We start from the raw sequence: 22,642 nt of genomic DNA, 5'->3' as shown, positions 1-22,642 counted from the left end.
AAATCTGAGCTGTTGATGCTTCAGAGGTGCAAATGGTGTTTGCATTCCACAGCACCCAGCACATCTTGGGCACTGCTTCAGGGGAGTATGGCTCTGCTCAGACAGGCCCTAGGACTGCAGCCTCTAGTGTGGGCAGCTCTTGCCCTCAGGGACTGAGAAGAAAGAGCCCTCAGTCAAGTGAAAGCTGTGACTTGGCTTTTAATACCCAAGCATTAGTGGCCTTGATACTTAACAGAGGAGTAGCAGCTCTGGGTGTTCAAGGGCTGCTGTAACCTCAGGGTTGGTAGTCGTCCCAGGAGAGCTTGTACAGTACCTGCCCACACTGCAGACTAGAGGCAAGCCTGGTGACTCCAGGGCAGGGCTAAGTCTGGCCTGCTGCAGGGCTGCTGGCTGCTGGTGGAGCTGTGCTGGGTTTGTCAGGGTGTGAAGCAGGCAGCAGCTGGGGCTCCTCTTACCCCTGCCCGAGTCACAGAGATGCTGTCAGCTGTGGGAGCCAGGCCAGGGGGAGAGGAAGTAACATTTCAACCCTCCTGCCAACTGTCACTTGCATTGCTCACATCCTGCACTTTTATTGGATTCTTCTTTTTTCATGTCTCTTTCAGTTAATTTCCTAGAACTGTGTGGCAGCCTGCCCCACCGTGAGGAAACTGAGGCCCTGGCAGCATCTGTGGTGCTGCTGGCAGCAGTGGCTGCTGTGCTGCCACAGCTGGCCCTCCACACTGGCAGGGACAGCACCACCAAGGTGATGTTTCCTTTGCTGTGCAGCTAGCCAGAGCCTGTTGGTGAGGGCAGTGGAAGGAAATCTCACAGCATCTCGGGGCCAAGAGAGCATCCTAGGCTTGGCTGCAGCTGGCCAGGACCAGAGGCACCTTTTCCTCCTGGGCTTTAGATTCTGCCTTATTAGGCAGCAGCTGTGTTGGTGCCATTAGGTCAGGACAGGGGCACTCAGCTCAAACCCAGCAGCATCTTGCCCCCCTCCCCTAAGGAAAACACTCCTGAGGGAAAGGCACCATCAGAATACTTCATCTGGGAAAAAAACAATCAAAGGGGCCAGAGAAAAACAAACTTATCACAAATGAAACAAACTCAGCCTGGAGTATAAAGAGGGCCCAGGGTAAAGGCCAGGCTGAAAAAAATGTGAGTCCTGTGTCCTGAATGTGCTGGGACTAAGGGGGATTATGAGGCAGGGGTGCTCCTGTGGGAGACCTGTAGCTTGTGGGTGTTACCTGCTGGGCAAGGTGCCACTGCCCTTTCCCTCTCAGCAGCAGAGAAGCCACTGGAGCTGAGCTCTGCTGCAAGCACAGGTGGTGTACAGGAGCATCTCAGGAGAAGGGAGACTCTGGGAATGCTGAGGATCTGCAAGCTTAGTAGGGTCAGTGCAGTGTCTGGGGACACTTCTGCCTTGTGTCACCTGCTAGCCCGTTGTGGGAGACAGTGGAGAGGACATCAGGCCAGGTGCAGGCTGAGCTGGAGGAATGAAAAGTGAATGTTGCCTCTGACCCCTCCTGCTGCCTTTGCTTCAGGTCCTTGGGAGTTCAGGCAAGCTCTACACCTGCTACAGTTCCTGCCACTTCTGCACATGTCCTGCCTTTGGATTTACTGTCCTGCAGAAGAGTGAGAGCCTCCTGGTGAGTTGTCTGCCTTCACCTAGGACTGGGACAGAGAGCTGGGAGCAGGCTGTGCTCTGCTCCTGCACTTCCAAGGGAGTGTTGAGTTGGCCACAAAGGCTCTGCCTGACCCACCACATCATCTGCCCCCTGGGAGTCAAATGGCATTTGGGTGGAGCTAGGCCTTGCAAGGGCTGGGGAGGGCTTTTGTTCCTCATCACAGGTTACTGTGCTGAATTTCAAGAGGTGAAGGATCCCTGGTGTCTTGGAACAAGGGCTGCTGCCACTAATGCACTGCCACATGGAGTCTGGCTGATGCAGTGGTGCAGCTCACCTGGTACCAGTGAGAAAAGGCTGAGAGGAACCACTTGGTCTGCAAGTGTCTTGAGGGCACCAGAAGCCAGTGACACTTTGCTGTGTGTCACATCATCCTGATGGCAGAACTGACCTGGAGCAATGAGAGCCTGTGCCAGGAGTTGGCCTGCCAAGAGGGAGCCCTGTTCCTGGGAGGGCTGAGTGCCTCATTGGGCCCATTCTGGCCAGGATGGGTTTTTGTGGCTTTCAGACAGAGCTTGGCATTCCTGTGTTGCTCCTGCTGGTAACTTGGCTGTGCTCTTATTTGCAGTGCAAACATATACTTGCTGTCTACCTCAGTCAGGCCATGGGAGCCTGCCAGGAACTAACTGTCTCTGAGGAGCAGCTCACAAGCATCTTGCTGGCTGAGGAAGAGGAGGAAGGATGAAGGATTTGGATCACATGTGGATGTGCTGTCTGTGTACCCTCCAGGCTGTGCAGCTGGCATTTTTCCTATCCACAAGGCTGTCAAGTGTTCATCATGGCTGGCAGGTTTCTTCCTGTGCTGCAACCTACTGTGGTGTTAACAGCCTTGCACTGATAGGTTTATTAATACATGTTCAGAAGCCTCTCTTGATTTCAGTTGCATTTATTTAGGCTCTTCTTGGGTTGCTGAAGATGTTTGAACTGATCTGTAACACTGTTTGTGATGTAGGGAGACAAAGAGTCCAGCAGGTCTCTTGGTGACCCTTGAAACCTTGCTCACCCTGCTCAGGCTTTGTTTTAACCTCAGCACCCTCCCAGTGCCCTGTGGCTTTGTGGAGCTGGCCTCTGACAGAGTCACACTGCAGTGGCCCTTTGCAGCTGGCTCCTCCCAGCAACTTCTGCTCCCACTGGCAAACCTGTCCCAGGATCTTGCTCTCTACAACACCCTGAAAGGATTGAGGTGGGGGTTGGTCTCTTCTGCCTAGAATCAGGTGACAGAATGAGAGGAAATGGCCTGAAATTGTGCCAGGGGAGGTTTAGGTTGGAAAGAGTGGTCAGGCATTGGAACAGGCTCCCCAGGGGGTGGTGGAGTCATCACCCCTGGAGGTGTTCAAGAAACCTGTGGCCATGGTACTTCAGGACATGGTTTAATGACCAGGGTGGTCTTAAGCCAAGGGTTGGACTGGATGACCTCAGAGGTCTTTTCCAACCCAAACAATTCCATGATTCCTCAGTTCTACACCCCGGCTGCTGAGCTGGGAACCAGCTCTGTCACTCCCTCCCCAGGCTCCCCCTCCCATGATTCACTGTGTGAACACACCACCACAAGAAATAATGGGGCATGGGCTGAGGCAGGTTGTGTAGGTGGTAAGTGGAGCATTTTGTATGCAAATAACAGGTACTGCAAATACACAATGTGGGCACCAGGAGGAGAGCACATCCCCTATGGCCAGGGGAGCAGCACTGAGTGACAGCTGCACTCTGCAGGAGCTTCCTCAGCCCTTTGGACTTCCCATTTGAATAGAAACTTTCAGAGCTTTTGTTGTGAGGGGGTGAGGGAAGTGCCCTGTTTTTATTTTGCTTGGAAATGACTTTGGTTCAGCTCCACCACGGCATTTCATGTGCCTGAAGAGCACAGTGACCCCAGGTGTTAAGAAAGGCACAAGCCACACCACAGCTGGCTGGAGGGATGCTGGCTCCTGAGAGGCATGTGAAGGGTAGCAGCCCTGGGTGCCAAGCCTGTGGGTGCCAAGCTGCAGTGCAAGCTGCCACACATGACCCAGTGCTGTGGGGCCTTTTCTCTCTGGATTCCAGTGCTGTGTGTTTCAGTCTGTCTGTGCTGTCCCGAGCTTGATTCATTCCCAGCCAGTGGGAGGGGAGAGATTACTTTGTGTTGTGAGGATAAATGTGGCTTGCAACCACTTTGCAACACTGCCAGACCTGCAGGTGAAACCCTGCTTGTTTCCAGCCATGATTAAGAGGAGGAACACAGCCAAAGATAATACAGGAGGGAAGGAATGAAAGGAGGAGAGAGTCAAACTCTGCCCAAATGGCAAGAGGTGGCTACATGTGTGAGCTGGATGGTGACCAAGACAGATGCAGCAAAGCTGAATGGAGCTGTTAAAGGAGAAACACTTGGGACAGTCACTTGAACAATTCAGATTCTCCTTGGAAATGCCAGCATCTGAGATCCTGAGCTGGAGCTAAATTTGGACACTGCATAAACACAAACCCATTCAGAGTCAGTGGTGATTCACCCAAGGTTTGGGGCTGCCTCTTAGAGCTGAGCTGCTACACACAGGGCAGTGGAATCCACAGCTCCTAGTGAACCATTCTCTGCACAGGGGGCTCTAAGTCATCCCTGCAGCTGCTGCCTGCAGCCCATGCCAGCTGGCACAGCAGCTGCTGCAGGAACAGGATTTCTTCAGCTGATTTTACACCAGATTTGTCAGAATAAAGGCCAGAGCAATGAAGTTCTTGGGGATTTGTATTACCCCCTGTTTAGTGCAATGCAGTTAAAAAAATAGGAAGCTGGTTTCTATATGATTCAAGTACAATTTATCAGGGACAGGCTCCTCCAGGCATCAGTCTGGCCCTGGACCTGTTCTTCAGGAGCTGGCTGTGTTTAAACCTTCCCTGCCACCTGGCTCTACAAGGCCTTCTCCCCATCTCCAGCTCCCTCCATGAGTTATCACCAAACCCCATATTTAATACAGATCCTTGCACTCCAGCCTCTCACCATCACACAGTGCTGCTGCTGGCAGTGAGTGATTCAGAGCAGAATGGTCCCAGTTCCACCACACAGGGACCCTCAGGCAAGACTCCCATTTGTAAGAGAACCACACTGTGACAGCAGGTCTGAGCTCCCTGAGGACAGCCATGGCTCTGGACCACAACCAGCTTTTGGGCATGAAGCAGGGAGGGTGGCTGATGGTTTTCTGCCTCCCCTCCCTGTTCATCTCAGCCATGGAAGGAAAATGCCCTGATAGACAAAAGTCAGGCCAGGAGCAGGGCTCATTCACAGCTGTGCAGGTGCTGTCACACTCCGGAGAAGAGGAGCTTGTGCTTCAGAGGCTAATGCCCTGCTCTTTCTGCCTTTGTCTAGTTTTGCATATCACAGTTACAGATGAAACAGGGTGCAGTAATTACTGAGCTGTGGTTGCAGAGAGTTATTAACTTGCAGTGCTAATGGAGACTGCTCTGCTGTCGAGTGGGCTTTGGCCTGGCAAGGGGCCAGGGCTGCTGGCTAGCTGCAGAGGCCAGGCTAGGCAAGGGGAGCTCCTTCCCCAAAGAGCTTGGCCAAAATCAGGTTGCAAGTCAAGGCATCCTGGTTTCTCAAGTAAATTGGCTACCTTCCAGTCTCTGTAGCTACTGGGGCAGGTCAGGACTGGGGGGGGGGGGAATTAGTCTTAGGAAAAAAGAACACTCCCAGCATCTGCAGGTCACTGGGCTGCTGAGGAACCCCAGCAAGAGCAAGCTGGAGGAGTGAGGTGAGCTGCAGCATCCAGCTGCCACAGCTACAACCTGCACTTCTGGAAGCACTGCACAGCTGTCAAGTTTTGCCTTGGGAGCAAAAACCTGTGTGGAGATCATGCCACCAAGGGAGGGTCTGCACTAACCTCAGTGAGCCTGCCCCAGACTAGCTGAGGCCTTTGGGGCACTTCTGCCATTTGCATTGCTGTAGCTGGAGACGCATTGGGAAAGCAAACCTGAGGCTGCACAACCCTGTAGACCAGAGTGATTCAAAGGCAATAAACCCTCTGTTCTGAAACTGCTCTCAGCTCTACTAAAATGTTTCTCTTTCCTAAGTAGGGTTTCCATACCGGGGCCAAAAATAGCAGGCCAGTTCTGCTCTTGTTTTCCCATCAGCAGGGTCACGTCCCTCGGAGCCTGGAGCACACATTCAGCCTCACACCAGCAACTGGGCTAAGTAAGACTTTTTTTTTCCCATTGGAGAATACTAACTGCATCAAACAATTGATGGAATAACCAGGGTATCACCAAAGTGCTGTCAAGTATGGGCTTAAAAGAACAACTCCAAAGCAGACACACCAACTGTTACTCCTAAATGAACCAAAGGATTTCCACAATAATATTAATAATAATTAAAATAAAGATCCTAGGAGTTGACATGAGCAGCACAGCTGGGGCAACACCCCCAGCAGGTGAGTCTTCCACAGTCAGGGCCTGACCTAGAGTGGAAACAGGAGCACTCGGGCAGCCCGGGCTCCCAGTGCAGGGGGTGCTGCAGGCAGTGTCCCTGTTCAGGCTGTCCCTCTCAGGGGCACTCACCGTGTTAGTCACAACCCCCAAGAGTACAGCTGCACAGCGCTCATCCCTGAGCTGCCCTCGGGGAGGTGGCAGAGGCGCAGGCGAGGGCGGTGCCGGGGAGAGGCGGTGGGACGCGCAAGGTCAGATGGAGACCGAGGCTACCGGGGAGCTCCTGTTGGTGCCGGTCAGGTGCTGGTTGTTGTCAGTGGTGCCCTTGGGGAAGGAGTCTGACTTGCAGAGGAGCTTGGAAATGATCTTGCGGAAGGTGTAGCGGAAGTCCCGGATCCGGTAGGCGTAGATGATTGGATTGATGACGGAGTTGGCATGGGAGAGGATGATGGCCACGTACATCACCCACTCGGGCTTGGATCTGGAGAACTCCTCGTGGAAGTGACTGATGCAGTTCAAGATGTGCAGGGGCAGCCAACAGAAGGCAAAAAGTCCTACAATGATGGCCAGAGACTTGGCTGCGTGGACCTCCTTCTGCAGTGTGGTCCTGGAGTTGCCCATCAGTTCGATCTGATGCAGCTGTTTGCAGGCCACCATGAATATCTTGATGTAGATTCCCAGCATGATGACCAGGGGAAGCAGCACGCAGCCGAAGAAGTTGAAGTACACCATGTAGCTCATCGTGACCACGTTCTCAAAGAGGCAGGAGACGAAGCAGCCGTGGTGCTCCTGGCCCGTGCCAGCCTCCGTCTCGTTGGTGGCGTTGGGACAGCCACTCATGGCTTTATTCCATCCCATAAGTGGAGTCAGTCCAATCCCAAAGGACAGGAGCCAGAGCACAGCAATGAGTCCTCTTGCCCGCTTGCCAGTCACCAGGCTGTTATACCTGCAGCATCAAGAGGAAAGCCAAGATAGAGCCATCAACCAAACCAGCAGCCCTGGCTCCCCTGCAGTCAGTCAGCAGCACTTTGGCAGAAGCCACAGAAGCCCCACCCACGCCCACACAGGGACCTCACCTCTGTCATCACCCCAGGGGTAAAAAAATCTCACCTGAGCTGTGTGCCTGCACACAGTGATTCATTTACTATTCCTGAGAGATGCCAAGCACCAGCCCTGCCCACAGACAGCCTGTGATAGGAGGGAAAGGGCTTGGAGTCTTAAAAAAGGTTTTATCACTGCATAAGCCTAAACCACCAACTAAAGGAGGGCAAAAACAGGGGCAAGGCTCACTCCATAACCACCAGCTTACTTTCTTGCTCCAAGCATCCACTACTGGGCACGCAGGGACATGCTACCAGGCTACGTGAACTTCTGGGCTGACCTATTACAGCTGAGGCAATGCTGGGCTCAGCTCTGCACTGTGAGGAGCAGCTAAAGCCTTAACCAGCATCACCACACACTTAGAGCCTCTACACCACAGCCAGCCTGCTTCAGCCTGGGCTGCTGCCTGCAGCAGTGGTGGCCTCTCACAGGAGACTGCAGCAGTCCCACGATGTGGTGTCCCTTCCCACGCTGCCTCACACACTAAGGTGGGAGGTGCCCACGTCCGTGGAAATCAGGGGACCTGCTGTATCCCAACCCCTGCAGCTCCTGGCTCACACCAGCCAGACTGCAGCCCATGTCAGCTTGTTGTGGCTGGATAATAAATACCCCACAAGGCTTTTCTGAGCCAGCATCTGAAAGCAACTGCTGATGGATTGCTTAGGGGAGTTAGGAGACAGTTTGTGTCTCCACTCAGAATCTCACATCCAGCATGGAGCTAGGAGCCAGGAACACTGGGAACTTCTTCCTCAATTTGATGTCCCTTCTTTGTGCATCCTCCATCAACAGTGCTGATGGGGGCAGCTTTGTCCAGCTCCCAGGGCTGGTGTTGGCCTCCACTGCTTCTGTATTTGACAGGGTGATTCTGTAGGACCATTGAGGTGTCCTGAAGACAGCCACAGCTGCTGGAGCCATCGGTGGGGTTAAACCACAGAGCCAGGAGTAGCTGCTGCTGTCAAACAATGCTTGTGCTCTGCTGACCCACCAGAACCAGTCATAAAGAGCCAGATTTTAAAGTGGGTATCTTCCTTGGGCACCTGCAGCTCTGATATGTTACAAAGAAGCTCTATGGTGGCCCAGGGACAAGTTGATGCAGTGCTGAGAGGTGCAGAGCCATGTGCTGCCCCACACTTCTAACCCGAGGGACTGGGCACCTTCATGGCCAAGAAAAAGGCCATGTCTGATGCTCAGAGACACAAACAGGGCTGGAACCTGAAGCAGCAAAATTCAAGCTGGTTTGGGTGCAAACAGGACCAATGCCAACATCCAAGCACCAGTCAGATCACTCGTTGGAGGTATGAAGGACCAGTGGCTGCCAGAAAGACAACATCAGAAACCCATTACTGTTCTCCCCACAGCCAGTCTGCTGGCCGACACACGTCCCCCCTTCCCACCCCCTTCTCTCAGTGCTTGTTTACTCTGGCTTGGCCACCCTGCTCCTCCTCTCTGAAGAACGTTTGTTCTGATTTTCTTCCGGCCCGTGAGGCAGGGAGGTTCTATTCCCACAGCCCCGCAGCTGTGCCTGTGAATCACGCTGCCGGCGCCTCTCTGCAAGCTGCCTGTCCTCTCCTCCTGCAGGCTACAGAGGCAGGAAGGGAAGTGCTGGCTTTGCCAGAATGAACTGGGAGGCAAAGATAGACCGAAGGAAGCCCTTGGCGCCCCTTCTGCATGGCCACTGTGGAGCAGGATGCCCTCTGGGCATGGCTGGAGCTGGGCATGGCTGGAGCTGGCCAGAAGGATGCAGGAGCTGCAGCCACGTCTGGGCACTGCTGAGCTGGGGCCACACTCCACAGGTAGATGCTAAAGGGCAGCGCCAGCCACCGTGGGGTTTCTCCTGTACTCTTCTCTCATAATTACTAAGTCTTGCTGCTCCAGGAGAAGTTATCAGTCGAGGCATCAGTGAGGCCAAGCCCATTGCTTTCAAAGCCCCATGTTAAATTTTCAGGAGCCAGAGCTGGTCTGGGGCTGTGAGACCTGAAAAGGTTAAGCTTTGATTCAGAGCTGGTTCCCAGAAATCTGATCTCTTGACAAAGCTACCAACCAGAAGAGGCCAAGGTGAAACTGGCAATAGCTTGACATTCTAAAATCATCAATTAATTAGCTCATCATTATCTTAATCCACCTATTTAGTGGGGCACTGCCTTAAGATACTGGAAGCTAAGCATGTGCTTAAAATTCCAGAAGACCACGGGTGTCACCATATCCAGGCACAAGGAGAAGGCTCTTGGGATTGCCTGAGAAGACTCAACCAGGTTTGCAGCATGCCCCCTGACAGAGCAACTCCCACCATAAACCACTATCAGCAAGAGCAGGTGGGAGCTGTGAGGCACCTGAGCTGGGACAGTGAGGAACCAGCAGCTCTCCACAGCTCTGAATGATCCAACAAACCCTTCCTCCATTCTCTTTTAGGCTTAATATAATTAGGGGGGGAAAAAACCAAACCAACAACTATCAGAGTAAATTTACTCACCTAAGTCTGCTCAATTAATGTAGGACAAATATTGAATCTCCTCCATGTTTCTACCCAGAGGCATCAGATGTTGCTTGAATGTAAATAACAGCTGAATATTTTTCAGTGATTTATGGAGATTAAATAACCTGGCAATGCATTAGCTCCTTTCACACCACCAGGAGAAGTCTCTTTACTGCTCTAATCATCATCAAGCAGCTAATTAGCTCAGCTCCCACCCAGTGCCCCCGCAGTGGACAGGCTGCAGAAGCCCCAATGCCATCCCCACTGTGCTGCTATCACAAAGTGATTCAAGGTTCTGCTCTTCTGGCACAGACAACTAAACATTTGCCACCAGTGTCACCGACTGCATCAGGTTGGAAGGGACCCCGAAAGGTCCTCTTGTCCAACCCCCTGCGGTAAGCAGGGACATCTCCAACTAGATCAGGTTGCTCAGGGCCCCATCAGCTTTGACCTTCAATGTCTCCAGTGATGGGGCCTCAACCACATCTCTGGGCAGCCTCATCCAATGTTCCACCACTCTCACTGTAAAGAACTTACCCCTATGTTCAATTTAAAGCTACCCACATGGTCATGCAGCCCAGTTCAGCTGCTGTTACAGCTTGGCTCTGACCCGCTGGTGTGACCATGTCCAAGTGCCAGGCTGATGGGTCCATTCCTGCTGTGCCAGCACCAAAACAGAGCAGTGGCAGAGGCTTCAGCCAGGGCACAGCTCTGCCAAGCCATGGAGTGAGCAACTGCTCTGCCACTGAGGATGGAGGAGACAACCCCTGGGCTAGCCCATGGGCTGGAGATGATGTCCCTCACCCAGCAGCATCATTGTTGCCTGGGGCTCTTCCACTTCAGTGATGGCTCAGCAAAGTCCACAGCTTTTCTGGAGGAATATCACAGCAGCAGACTCAGAGAAAAGTGTAGGGTGCAGGAAGGCTCCCTGCATTCCCCAGGCACCATGTCTCTGCTTGGTAGGATGGTCAGGTTGGGTTTTCCCAGCAGGTCTCATTCCATTTCTTCTGCTATTTAGCAGAGCTGGATCCCAGCCCAGCCACCCAGGCAGGCGTTGTGAAGCACGGCCGGAGTGGCCCAGCCAGCCCAGCCTCTCCATGCTGGAGTTTGGCTCCAGAATGGCAGGAACTGAGTCATGTCCTGCACGTACCTGGCATCTCCCCACCACCCCCTGCAGTTACAGCATGGAGATCACCCAAGCAGAGGCACTGCTGCTCCTGAGCTTCCCATCTAACAACGGGCATTCAACAGCAGCCAAGCCAACATTCAGCACTTGGGGCAATGAGATGTGGGCCAGAGGGCAGCTACAGCTTGGGGGCTGGAAGGAGACTGCTGTTCCCACATTATTCATCCCCAGAAAGCAGGAATGAGGAGAATCCTCACTGTCCTCAAGTAACCCAAAAGGATGAACAGGTCAAAATGTTGTGGTGCCACACACCCACTCTCCTGGTGCTTGGTGGAGTCTGCTGGTGGCCCTGACCATGATGCTGGCCTGGGCCCCAGCTGATAAATGAGTAAATAAACCTGAGGTTCACAGAGAGCAGAGCCAGTAGCAATCAGTTTGTTTTACTGGACATCTGAGATGTGCTGCTGGACAAAAGGGGCTCTGCAAGCCGAGAAACTGCGTCAGCATTTGCCACCGCGTGGTCACCAGCGCTGTGCTGCAGGGGCTGCTGTGCTGGGCACTGTTCCACCATGCAGCCCTTGTCCTGCCCAGTGGCAGGTAGGAGGTGACCTCTCTGTCACCTGCAGAGTGGCATGGCCCCCTTACATTTTTTGCACCCTGGCAGCCCTGTTCCCAAAGTCCTTCCCTGTCCCCCTTACACTGGGCCACTACTGGAGACACAAAAAGAAGCTCCGTCATCCCTGCCCCGGTCTGGAGACCTGCAGCTGGTACCTAGCAAATATGCTGTGGGTCCTGGCTCCTCAGACATCTGCACCACAATGTCCAGGATCAGCTGAACAATTCCAGGGCTTGACCTGCAAGCTTACGAGTACAGAATCATAGAACTGTTCAGGCTGGAAGAGACCTTTGAGACCATCACATCCAACAGCTTGTCTAGAGGTCACAATCTCACCACTACTGCTTAGATACTACCACTAAACCATGTCCCTCAGCACCACATCCACAAGTCTTTAAATACCTCCAGGGATGGTGATTCCACCACCTCCACAGGCAGCCTGTTGCAGCACCTGAGAACCCTTTTTGTGAACCCCTTTTTCCTAATATCCAACCCGAACCTCCCCTGGCACAGCTTGAGGCCACATTTGATGTGCCCAGCGGGGAGACGCTGGGGCGATGGCTGCGCAAGGGATGCTGCAGCCAGCTCGGGTCCTGTCTGCACTGTCAGTGCCCCAAGCTGCGGTGGGAGCCCTGGGGATTGGTGCTCCCTCTGCTCTCCCTGCATCCCTGCCCAGGCTGCCAGATGCAGGGAAGTGAGCAGATGGAGACTTTGCAGAAGTTGGACTGCGCAGGTGCTCCGACACAAACAAGCAGTGATAACTTCTGTGCTGCTATTTTAAGTGCGAAGGAAGATCAACAGACACCTCGACTCACAGGGGAGGGAGCACTCTGGCTGCCAAGCATTGTGTCCTGCTCATCTACTTACAGCTGGACTTTGCATCTTGCCCTTGGTTTTGTGAGCTGTAACAGGATGGAATTCGCACCACTGCTGCCGCTCCGTTCGCTCCACACGCAGCCGTGGAACAGAGCTCTCACACCGGCTGAAAGATCCTGGCAGCACTTTCCAAGTGAATCATAAATTGCACCTTAGAGAGGGGAGAAGGGGGGAAGAGAAAGGGGGGAGGGGGAGGAGAGCAAAAGCAAAAGCTGTGCTTTTTGACCAGGAGGGAGCTGGCAGCGAGAGTGAGAAATCTGATGAGCGGTTCCAGTATCAGCTGAGGAAGCAGAACATCTGTGCCTGGTGGTGTCCAGCCCTAGATAAATCACTTCCTCCTGCATCTGCCCCCATTGTGTGCAGGGGACAGCAGCAGCAGCCCCCGCTCGCACCCCTGGCCTTCCGCTGGCCGGGTGACAGCCAACACGCCGGCCCCAGCGCTCAGGTGAGCACCCAGGGGTCATCTGCAGGGCCAGGAGGCTTCACTCAGCACCACCAGCTCTGCCTGGGAGCACAGCTCCTGCTGCAGCTTTCCTGGGAAACCTGAGTGGCTGCAGCAGCTCAGTCCCTGTGCATTCAGCTTCCGGGGGTCTGGACTGGAAGGGACTTTTTAAAGTCATCTAGACCAAACCCCTTGCAGTGAACAGGGGCATCTGCAACTAGAGCAGGTTGGCCAGAGCCCCAAACAACCTGACCTGGAGTGTTTCCAGGGATGGGACATCTCCCACCTCTCTGGGCAGCCTGGGCCAGGGTCTCACCGCCCTCAGCATAAAAAATGTCTTTCTCTCTAGTCCAAATCTCCCTCTCTTCATTTCAAACCATCACCCCTTGTTCTGTCACAACAGACCCTGCTAAAAAATCTCTCCCCAGCTTTCTCCCCAGCTTCACACCATTGTTGTGGTCTCCTCTGGACACTGACTCCAAACAGATCCATATCTCTCCTGTGCAGAGGCTCCAGTGCTGGACACAGCACCCCATTCCCAGAGCACCCACCCAAGCACCCCAGTCCAGCAGGGAGCCCTTCACACCAGGCAGGTGGCCCTGGGCAATGACAGGTGAAGGAGAGCACCCAGTCCCCAGTGCAGAGCCCATCTGCAGGCTGCTGCTCCGGCTCATCTTTAAAAGGGAGGTTGGTGTGTGGGTGCTGAGCCTGGTGCTCAGGGAACCCAGCTTTGCCTTGGCTCCCACCCTCATGGAGTGAGGAGGAACAGCCACCTGCTGTGAAGTTTCCATTCCTGCTTGAGGCACCCAACCAGCACGGTCACAGCTGCAACACTTCAGTGTTAGGTTTGGGGGACCACTAAAAGGCTGGGGATGAACCCTTGGGTAGACATTGGCCATCTGCTGTGCCCAGCTGGGAGCCCCCAAGTTCACTGCTCCCCAGTTACAAAGACTTGAAATGACAAAGGAAAAATCAAACCAACCTCACTCATGCTCCACTCAGTCATGGTGATGCCTCTTGGGATGAGCTGGGTGTCCAGAGGGGAGAATTCCCCACCCCTGGGTACCTGTTGGTGCTGGTGTGCCCCAGCCCACCCCAAACAGGCTACAACCATGCCAGGCCCTGCAGCCTGCCAGCTCAGACTATCGAGGGTCAGCAGGCTGAGGTTCCTCTCAGCAAGATATCCATAGCCACATGCTTATCTCTCCCCAGAGCTCCTCCTTCCCTGGGTGGAGGCAGGGCAGCTAGGACAGTGAAGCTGTCCTCTACAGCCCCCACCTCACCAGTTTATCCAAGGGCTGGCACCTCAGCCATGCTATGGTGAGCACAGCACCAGCTTGGGGTAGGACAACAGCTGAAGGCTATCGGGTTTGCAGGGCCACGGGAAGGAGAAATGCAGGGGAGTGCAGGTTTGGGCCAAGGCACCCTGCCGGCAGCATGAGTTTGAGAGCTGTGGGGTATGAAATGGGGAAACTGCAGCTGGGGCTGCTGCAGGGTGAGCAGCAGCAGCAGCTGGAGCTGGGGGTGTGAATGTCTCACGCGTTCGGAGCAGCGCATCCAGGCAGCATTTCCCATGTCCTGCCCTGGTTGCTGTCAGCAGCACCAGCCCCAGCCCCAGCCCCAGCCCCCTCCGGCAGCAACGGGGCACGAAGAGGCGCCCAAAAGACGGACGTGGTGCAGGGCAAGCCGTGGGCTCCCCGCCCACGCTGGGCAGCCTCACACTGCTGTGAGCAGACCTGGTGCTGGGGCACGGGCAGGGAGCGTGGAGCCCAGCACAGGAAGGAAATGAGCTCAGGCTCCGCACGCTGCTCTCAGCTCCAGCAACCGGCGACACCGAAACGCAGAGCAGCTGCCTCAGGCACCCACGTGTGACACCAGCCCTGCCTCAGGCACCCACGTGTGACACCAGCCCTGCCTCAGGCACCCACGTGTGACACCAGCCCTGCCTCAGACACCCACGTGTGACACCAGCCCTTCGTGCTCCGCGGGCTCCTGCTGAGTCCCGGAGCACAAAAGTTCTCCCTAGCCAGGACCGCAGGGCTGAGCTCTTCCTCCCATCAGCCTCCCTCCAGAGCCCCACCTTATCTGCCTGAGGGGCCTGGGGCTGAGAATTTTTGTCATTCCAAACCTCCCAGAGGGTCAGACCTCAGATGTGCACCAGCGGGTGGCTGAGTGAAAGGCAGCTGCTGGAGGTGAGATAGGAACATTGATTCACAGCCAGCTGTTGGGGTGGGACCCTGCAGAGCAGCGGTGGGACCACGACCCCTCCCAGGCACCCAGTGCCCTGCTCACTGATAACAGGCACGGGTGTGGGGATGGCAGATCTCTGCTGCCTCCCTCTTTCTAAAACGGGTGCTAAAGCCCTTCCCAAAGGCCCCAAGCCACTGGCCTCTCCATCCACCAGTCCCAGCAAGTTGCTACTCCTCTGCCTTCCCTGCAGAGCCCCAGCTGACCTTCCCAAGGGCTGGTGGATCTTGCGTGGTCAGCACCAAGCCCAGCACCACTCATCCACCCGTGCCTTGTCCCAGCATGCTCCAGCAGCTCAAGGAGCCCATCCTGTCCTCATCTCCCTGCCCAGGCACAACCAGGTTCAAACCAGCTGGTGACACAGCATCCAGCCCCTGTGTGCCGACTACACCATTGCAACAGGAGGGGCAAACCTCATGGAGGACAGGTCTGAGCATGGTGGATGTAGGACCTGGCCAACAGCCACCCCCACAGCTCCATGCTCCAGGGAACCTGGCACTAGGATGTGGGCAGGAGGGGTAGATTTGAACCCTGGGATGATGGGTGCCAGTGCACAGTGCATCATGAAGGGGTGCAGGCAGGGCCCCAGCAGTGGTGACACCAGTCCAGCTGCACAGCCACTCCTGTGCTCTGTGTCCCCAGCAGGTGCAGCAGCTCTGGTCGTGGTGCTCAGTGACACACCAGTGACCGCAGGGCACCAGGGGGTGAGTGTAAGAGCAGGGACACACAGGCACTGATGTACCCACAGGTTATTTGTGGCTCACACCCAGGCCTGATGTCATCCATAGGATTAGGAGATAATCTCTGGCACAGACAGACCCTGAGCCTGGCATCAGGCTTCACAAAGCCGTGGGAGCCGAGGGGAGGGGAGAGGACTGGCACATCTGCAAGCACAGCTGGCACCACTGATTCCTGCCATCCTGCAGCTCAAATACAGTAACAGGAGCCCCAACCCCACCCTGTATGGTGACTGCCCAGAGGGCCAGGGTACAATACCCCTAAAAGACTCCGGTTTGGCCTCTGTGCTCCCTGTTTTGGCAAACAGCAAACTCCTAACATCCCCAAACCAAGAACACCAATTAACACAGGGGAAGGCTTTAACTGCAAAATCAAAGAGCTTTCTTGTTCCATATATTTTTTGCAGAGAGATCAGAAGGGCTTCTGGAGTAAAATTCTGCCTGATTTCAAAAGCTGCTGTTTCCACCTCAAACTTCACCTGTATTTGTTTACAGGCTGAGCTGGCCCAAACTGAGCAAAGCTCCTAAAGCCCCCAAGCTCTGGGTTCTGACTCAGCCCAGAGACTGGTGCCCTCAGCCCACAGCCTGGAAATGAGGCTTTGGGTCACCACTCCTTGACATCCCTGCTGCTTTTTGGGTTTTTTTGGGGGGGGAGGGAGGTGACCCCTGGAAAAGCCCAGTCTGGACAGGCTGGGCCAGCATCCTGTCAAGCTCAATCTTAAAGGTGTCCAATGCTGGGGACTCCACCACTTCCCTGGGAGATTATTCCAATGGCTGATTGTTCTTGTTGTGAAAAACAGACTTGGGTTATGGTTCAGTGGGCACAGTAGGATTGGGCTGATGGTCAGACTTGATGATCTTAGAGGTCTTTTCCAACCTTTATGATTCTGTGATTTTTCCTCTTGTGTCCAATCAGAATCTCACCAGAGGTAACTTGCACCCATTACTCCTCCTAGGACTCCTCCTGAAAAGAAAGTCTCCATCTTTGTAGCCACCCCTTGAATCACAGAATCACCAAGGTTGGAAGAGACCTCAAAGATCATCAAGTCCAACCTGTCACCACAGACCCCATGACTAGACCATGGCACCAAGTGCCACATCCAGTCCCCTCTTGAACACCTCCAGGGATGGTGACTCCACCACCTCCCTGGGCAGCACATTACTGCAACACTGTGAGAAAGTTTCCCCTGACTCTTCTTTTCTCAAGACTGGACAAGGTAATTCTCTCAGCCTTTCCTCATATGGCAGTTTCCCAGTCCTTGGATCATCTTGCTGGCCCTCCTCTGGAGCCTCTCTAGGCTCTCCACCTGCATTTTGGATAGTGGGGACCAAAATGTATTAAAGTGACAATAACCTTGCCCAGGCACAGGCATCTGATGGACTGCTCAGGTCTCAGGATTGGGCACTCTGTGTGTGAGGCACACGAAGAGCAGAACATCTGGGGGTTCAACTGAAGGGTAATGCAAGGACTTCCTTTCAGAAAGGAAATGAAGCAAGGCAGAAAGAAGGGCAGCAGAAGGAAGAGCAGCTGCAATTCTGTGAGCTATTGATGGCACAGAAAATCAGAGAAGATGCTGAAGAGGATTTTCTCTCCTTCCCAGTGGTTCCAGCCCTCCCACCTGCCATAAATACCCACCAGCTTGCTTGGCTGGGAGTTGGAAGGACTACAGGAACAATTCTTTGCTGGAGAACACAGAGGGAAGCCCCTCCCCTGCAGCAGCAGGGCACCATGAAGGCAGGCAGCAGAAAAGCATCAGCCAACCCTTCTCTGGAAAGGATCTTGCACAGCTAAAGGGGTCAGATAAGAGCAACAACAATCCAAATGGAACTTGTTGCCATGAGGAGAGCAGGAACTGGTCTGTTGGCTTCATCAAGGGCAGCAGCTCACGTGGGAGACTGACAGCACCAGCAGCAACTGGTGCAACACCATCAACTGATGGGGATCCAAGTACAGATGCTCTGTCTGCAGGGGGACAGCAAGAATTCAGCAAGGTGCAGAAAGGCAGAGGGCATGGTCATGGATACCCTGTTCTAGTCCATGGAAAAGCTGCTCAGGAACAACACTCTCACACTTCTGCTAGGGATACAATCGAAGACAGGAGAGAACTAAATCTGGGCAGGAAGAACAAGCACCAGATCAACTCCAGCTGCAGGGACCTAGGGCTGATTCTCCCTCCTCAGGTCACAGTTGAGGTGTTTGCTGGGTGGGCAGCAGCACATTCACTGCCCTGCAGGAGGTGACCAGTGGGACAAGAACACACACAGTGTGATGTTGCACAGGGTGGTTCATTCTCTTTGTGCTCTCTAACTACAGACACTCTTCTCCTTCCCTAATTCCTGACACATTTGTTCCAGGCATCTCCCCATCCCTACAATTATTTGACACACCAAAGGATTTTGGTTAATGCAAATAGAAAGGAAATATTTTGTTCCACCTATAAATATTCTTTGGCTCACAGCTCTGGAGAACACCAGAGAGCCAAAGCCTAGCACTGCTCTTGTGCCAGACACTGCACAGGGTGGATTTACTGCTGCTGAAAGATGCTCAGTTGCTTGGCTTTGACATTCTGTTGGGAGGAAGCACTGTGGAGGGAAGCAAGTATTTGGAAGGGTCAGGTTGGCAGATGAGAACAGGGCTGGTGCCATGTGAGCCCAGGTGGCACAGGGACAGAAGCATGGAGGGGTGCAGGAGGGGTGAAGGACATGTGGCAGGGTTAGAGAATGTCTGGAGAGAAGAATCAGAGTCCTGGTGTGTCAGCTGGGGGAGAAGGGACCTGGGGAAGGGCTCAGAGCTGCAGCTGCACACAGTGGGCAGCAGGGCTGGGGACTCCTCCTCAAACAGCAAATTTGTCAAAAACAAACAAACAAAACAAGAGTTTCAAGGGACAGAAGGAATTCATGGCTTCAGGTCAAATCCAGCAAATATTTTTAGCCAGAAGAGGGAGGGTTCTGCAACACCATTTTTAAATCTTGAAAGTTTTTTTTGTTCTGCAGTTGCCCAGATGAGAATTTGTCAGTTCCTGTCCCACAAGGATGCTTCCAACTCAGAGAGCAGCACAGCAACACCAGAAGGGTTAAGCAGCAGCTCAAAGAAAAAGCTGCCAGGTTGGTTAGGACCACTTTGTTTCACTGAAACCTCCAGACATCACTGTTTCAGCTTGACCAAAACAATCTTCCCTCTTCCCCAGGGGATTTCTCAGTTCAGCCACAGAGCTGAAAAATCCATTACTAGCCTGGCCCTAATGCAAACTTCCCCCGCTCACCCCCAGCCTGCAGGTCTGCCCAGCCTCTCAGTTTGCCTAAATAGCCCTGAAATAGCATGAAATAATGCAGCACAGCCAGTTCTCGATGTCCCTGCAGAGATGTCCAGAGGGAGGCGGTGGATGCGACAGGGGCACTTGTCCACCCTGCAGTCACTGTGTCATTTATCGGAACTGCTAGACAGGGCTGGGCACAAATCATCTTCTTGAACATTCATTACTTCATGGCTTCCTATCAGCCCTTGCACTGCTCCCCAGAGTGCTTTAGTGAGAAGAACTTTTCCTAATGCTGCCATTCCTACAAAGTAGTGGCCAGCTTTCCTTTCCCACAGCACAGGTTCCTTCCTGAAACAGGACGTGCATCTACCTGGGCCGAGTGGCCGACAAGGTTTCCCTCCCTCGCTGCTGGCAGCACGTGGAGCATCTCAGGAATAAAACAGTGCTGAGGAGGCAGCTCCGACCAAGCCTTGGCTGGAAAACCCTAGTGCAGTAGAGAAGTGTTTTGCCAGCATAGTTTTATAATCTCCTCCATCCTCTTTTGGTCTTGGCTGCACAAATCAAAACAGCCTTTCAGTACCAGCCTATGAATCTCCTCTACCCAAAGCAATGACCTGGCCACTGCCCCATGCTCCTCACAGTAAAAGGACAAGGGGTTCTCAAAGAGGCACCTCTGAGAGCCATGAAATGAGGCTCCAGATCAAGACCAAATTTAATCCAAACTTCACACTTCAGAGCAGCCTAGGATGGGACTTCTTGATCTTGTGGTCCTGCTCTGGCAGGGGGGTTGGACTCAACGATCTCCGGAGGTCCCTTCCAACCCTTAACATCCTGTGAGCTCTATTTACAGCTGAAGGGGCTCTCTGTGTCCAGCTAGGAAGTGCTCATGGGAATACAGATGTTTGTGCAAATGGAGTAGAAGATTTGGCCTAAGATGGGGTAGAAAAGCAATACTAGGAAAGGATCCCAAAACTGCCCTGGGATTTCATCCCACACAGGTAGAATCATGGAATCATAGCACACCAGACTGGAAAGGACTTCAAGGATCATCTGGTGTAGGAACTGACCTTGTGTGGAGAGTCAAGCAAACCTGCTGGAGACCAGGATTGTGAATAAGCCAAGAAAGTGGAGGAAACAGTTGCTGTTTTGTCAGTTGACAAAACCACTTCTCTGCTGCAAACATGTAAAGGACCCCCTCAGAACACTGCTGATCTGCTACGCCTGCCTCGACTCCAGTGGAGTAGATACACAACTCACAAGATTCAACTCCATCCAAGCACTCAAAAAGCACTTGTGCTACAAAGTAGGAGTAATTTAACAGCCTGGGCTTGAACAGCCTGTGGAAGCTGATGTGACCAAACTGAAACCTAAAAAAACCAACTGAGCCACAAGCCCCCATGCTGAGTAAAGCCCCAAACAAATGGAAGCAGCACCAAAGTGTTATCTGCAGCCAACAGCAGCTGAGAAGGTAGGAAGTTCAGCAGGTGGTGTCAGAGATGCTGGCAGCAAACTGAACAGCTCTGCCTCTGTGCAGAGCGGGGCTGCAGCTTGGCTCCAGCTCACTCTGCATCCCCTGGAATTTCCAGGCGCCGTGCTGCGATGACACCGCAGCCCCCCAGCAAACGTGCGCTTTCACAGCCGGCTTTTGTCACCTGCCTATGACTAACTCATATTTGCCCAACACATGGTGGGTGCTACAATAGGATGAGGGGTTCTTTTGAGTCGTTTTAGAGTGAATTCATCACTCACACAAGGAAAACACCAGAGGCGAGCAGGATCTAGGAAAGCTGCAGCTTACACAGTTCAGATGAGGTCCCCACACCAAACCTGCCCTGCTTCCCACAGCCTCTGCTCCTGACCTGTCCCCTGAGCGCTCCTGGACTCCCCAGCAGGCACCCATCGATGTCTTATTCTCAGGGAGGGACAAGAGAGATGCAAAGTGACCCAGGCTAAGGGACTCGGGTCATTTCTAACGCAAAGCAGGTTCTGGTGCACTTAGTCTTAAAGAAGCTCACTGGTGAAGAGCCTCTAAAACCCACTCCATAGATTTTTGCCCCAGGACACTGCATTGGCTCATGACTGAGAAGGAAAGCAGTTTATGTATCTGAAACTGCTCTTGGATGACAGTCTAAACTGTAAAATCCTGAGTACAGTAGTATGAAAACCTTTCTCTTCCCTCTCCTCCTTCCATAGAGCTGACACCTTCTGACATTTACTGATCTGTGAGCTCTCTCGTGGTAAGCACTCAGAAGGAAATGGCACATGTTAGCACTGAGATGTGGTTTCAGCATGTGTAGATGCAACAAATTGCACTTTCAGTCCATTCATTAGATCCCTCTAAAACCTGGAATCCAACCTAGTTAGACCCCAGTCCAAGCTGAAAACGTCAAGCATGTACAGAACCCTATTAAGATCTAGTTAAGATGATTTAAGATTACCATATTTAAGATGACTTGCAGCCTTTCTGAAAGTGTTATGCCCTAAACTCCGGAGGAGACAAGAGTTCTTACAGAGCAGTCTACAGAACTCCTTCTCTGACAGGCTGGGAAGGAGGAGGAAGAGTGGTTGCTCCTTTCTGTGATAACCCAGGAGATGCCCAGACACCAGAGTAATGGGGGCTGTATAAATACCTGCATAGATTAGCTGCAGCTGTCCCAAGCACATCACTGCATCACCTCCTGGCCCCCTCAAGAAGCTACTGACCTTCCCAAGACAGACATCCTCAAAAACTGAGCTCCCAGGTACATTTTTAAGTAAAAGGCAGGATGGTGAAAACCTGGTCCCAGTCCTGCAGCAAGCCAGTGCAAGATCTGTGTTACATTCATCACCAACTGTGAGCAGCGAACACCAGAAGTTCCTGCACACTAAGCAAGGAAAGTCCCAGTCTGGGCTGTCAGGAATTGTAGCTACCAACATCCCCTCCAGTCTCTTACCTCAGTGGGATCTTAATAGCCAGGTACCTGTCGATGGCCACCGCCAGCAAGCTGAAAATGGAGCTTTGGGTCAGCACCAACACGAAGCAGGCAAAGAAGAGGCAGCTGTGAAAATCCACCTCGAAGCCGATGCTGATGGTGATGGCGAAAGGGATGGCCAAGAGACCCACCGCGATGTCAGCCACTGCCAGGGACACCAGGAAATAGTTGGTTGCGTTCTTCAAGGTACTATTGATGGCCACGGCCCAGCAGACCAGGACGTTGCCAGCGATGGACAGCACGGCAATGATCAGCTCCAGCACGATGTAGGTGGTTTTCACAGTGTCCATGGCGAGAGCCCAGGGCGGGGAGCTGGAACCGTTCATCAGAAGGTGCTTTCCAACGGCCGCCCGCCCGCAGGTACCAACAGGCCACGGGGCAGCGCTTCCCCGAGAGAAACACCCATGTCCGGGCGCTCCGCCGCCTCCCGCCCGGCCGCCGGGGCGTGGGGGGGCCGGAGGGGCGCGGCGAGCCCCGGGCCGTGGCCCCCCGCTGCCCGCAGCGCGCGGCCCCCGGGGGGCATCCGCGGCTTCGCTCCCGCGGGGCTCCGGTCACCGCCCGCCAACCGCCACCACCGGGCCCGCCCGTTGTGCCCGCCGCTGGGCCATCTGCCGGCACCGAGGGACCGGACCGCACCGGAGGGGACTGGACGGGATGAGACCGGACCGGACAGGCTGGACCGGACAGGCTGGAACGGGACAATCCCGCCGCCGCTCCGCCCGAGGATGCTCCGCCGCCGCCCGCCCGC

At 53.9% G+C, this 22,642-nt stretch overlaps 2 protein-coding genes across 3 annotated transcripts in view; one reads left to right on the top strand and one right to left on the bottom strand.

Moving 5' to 3' along the window:
* ZSWIM7 (zinc finger SWIM-type containing 7) overlaps positions 1-2,532 on the top strand; it is a 13,781-nt gene extending 11,249 nt beyond the window's left edge. For both annotated transcript variants that reach the window (XM_068154712.1, XM_068154711.1), the window contains exons 5-6: positions 1,524-1,628; positions 2,233-2,532. In XM_068154712.1, coding sequence (XP_068010813.1) covers positions 1,524-1,628; positions 2,233-2,349 — 222 coding nt within the window. In that variant the 3' untranslated portion in view covers positions 2,350-2,532. The remainder of the gene's footprint in view (positions 1-1,523; positions 1,629-2,232) is intronic.
* Positions 2,524-22,642, bottom strand: ADORA2B (adenosine A2b receptor). Its single transcript, XM_068154708.1, has 2 exons — positions 21,856-22,642; positions 2,524-6,993 (listed from the first exon to the last, which is right to left on the bottom strand). The coding sequence occupies exons 1-2, from the start codon at positions 22,218-22,220 to the stop codon at positions 6,300-6,302; spliced, it is 1,059 nt and encodes a 352-aa protein (XP_068010809.1). The 5' UTR covers positions 22,221-22,642; the 3' UTR covers positions 2,524-6,299.

The sequence above is a fragment of the Melanerpes formicivorus genome, unplaced genomic scaffold (genome assembly GCF_026170545.1).
Source record: "Melanerpes formicivorus ecotype bairdi unplaced genomic scaffold, bMelFor1.0.p_v2 SCAF_29, whole genome shotgun sequence".
NCBI classification, from domain to species: Eukaryota; Metazoa; Chordata; class Aves; order Piciformes; family Picidae; genus Melanerpes; species Melanerpes formicivorus.
This window is presented reverse-complemented; position numbering and strand designations above follow the sequence as displayed.

Bases quoted from the DNA above. Each gene is read 5' to 3' on its own strand.
- ADORA2B (XM_068154708.1), bottom strand. From the start codon at position 22,220: ATGAACGGTTCCAGCTCCCCGCCCTGGGCTCTCGCCATGGACACTGTG. The intron at 6,994-21,855 runs GTAAGAGACTGG...TTGATGCTGCAG, and splicing joins GCTATTAAGATCCCACTGAG to GTATAACAGCCTGGTGACTG.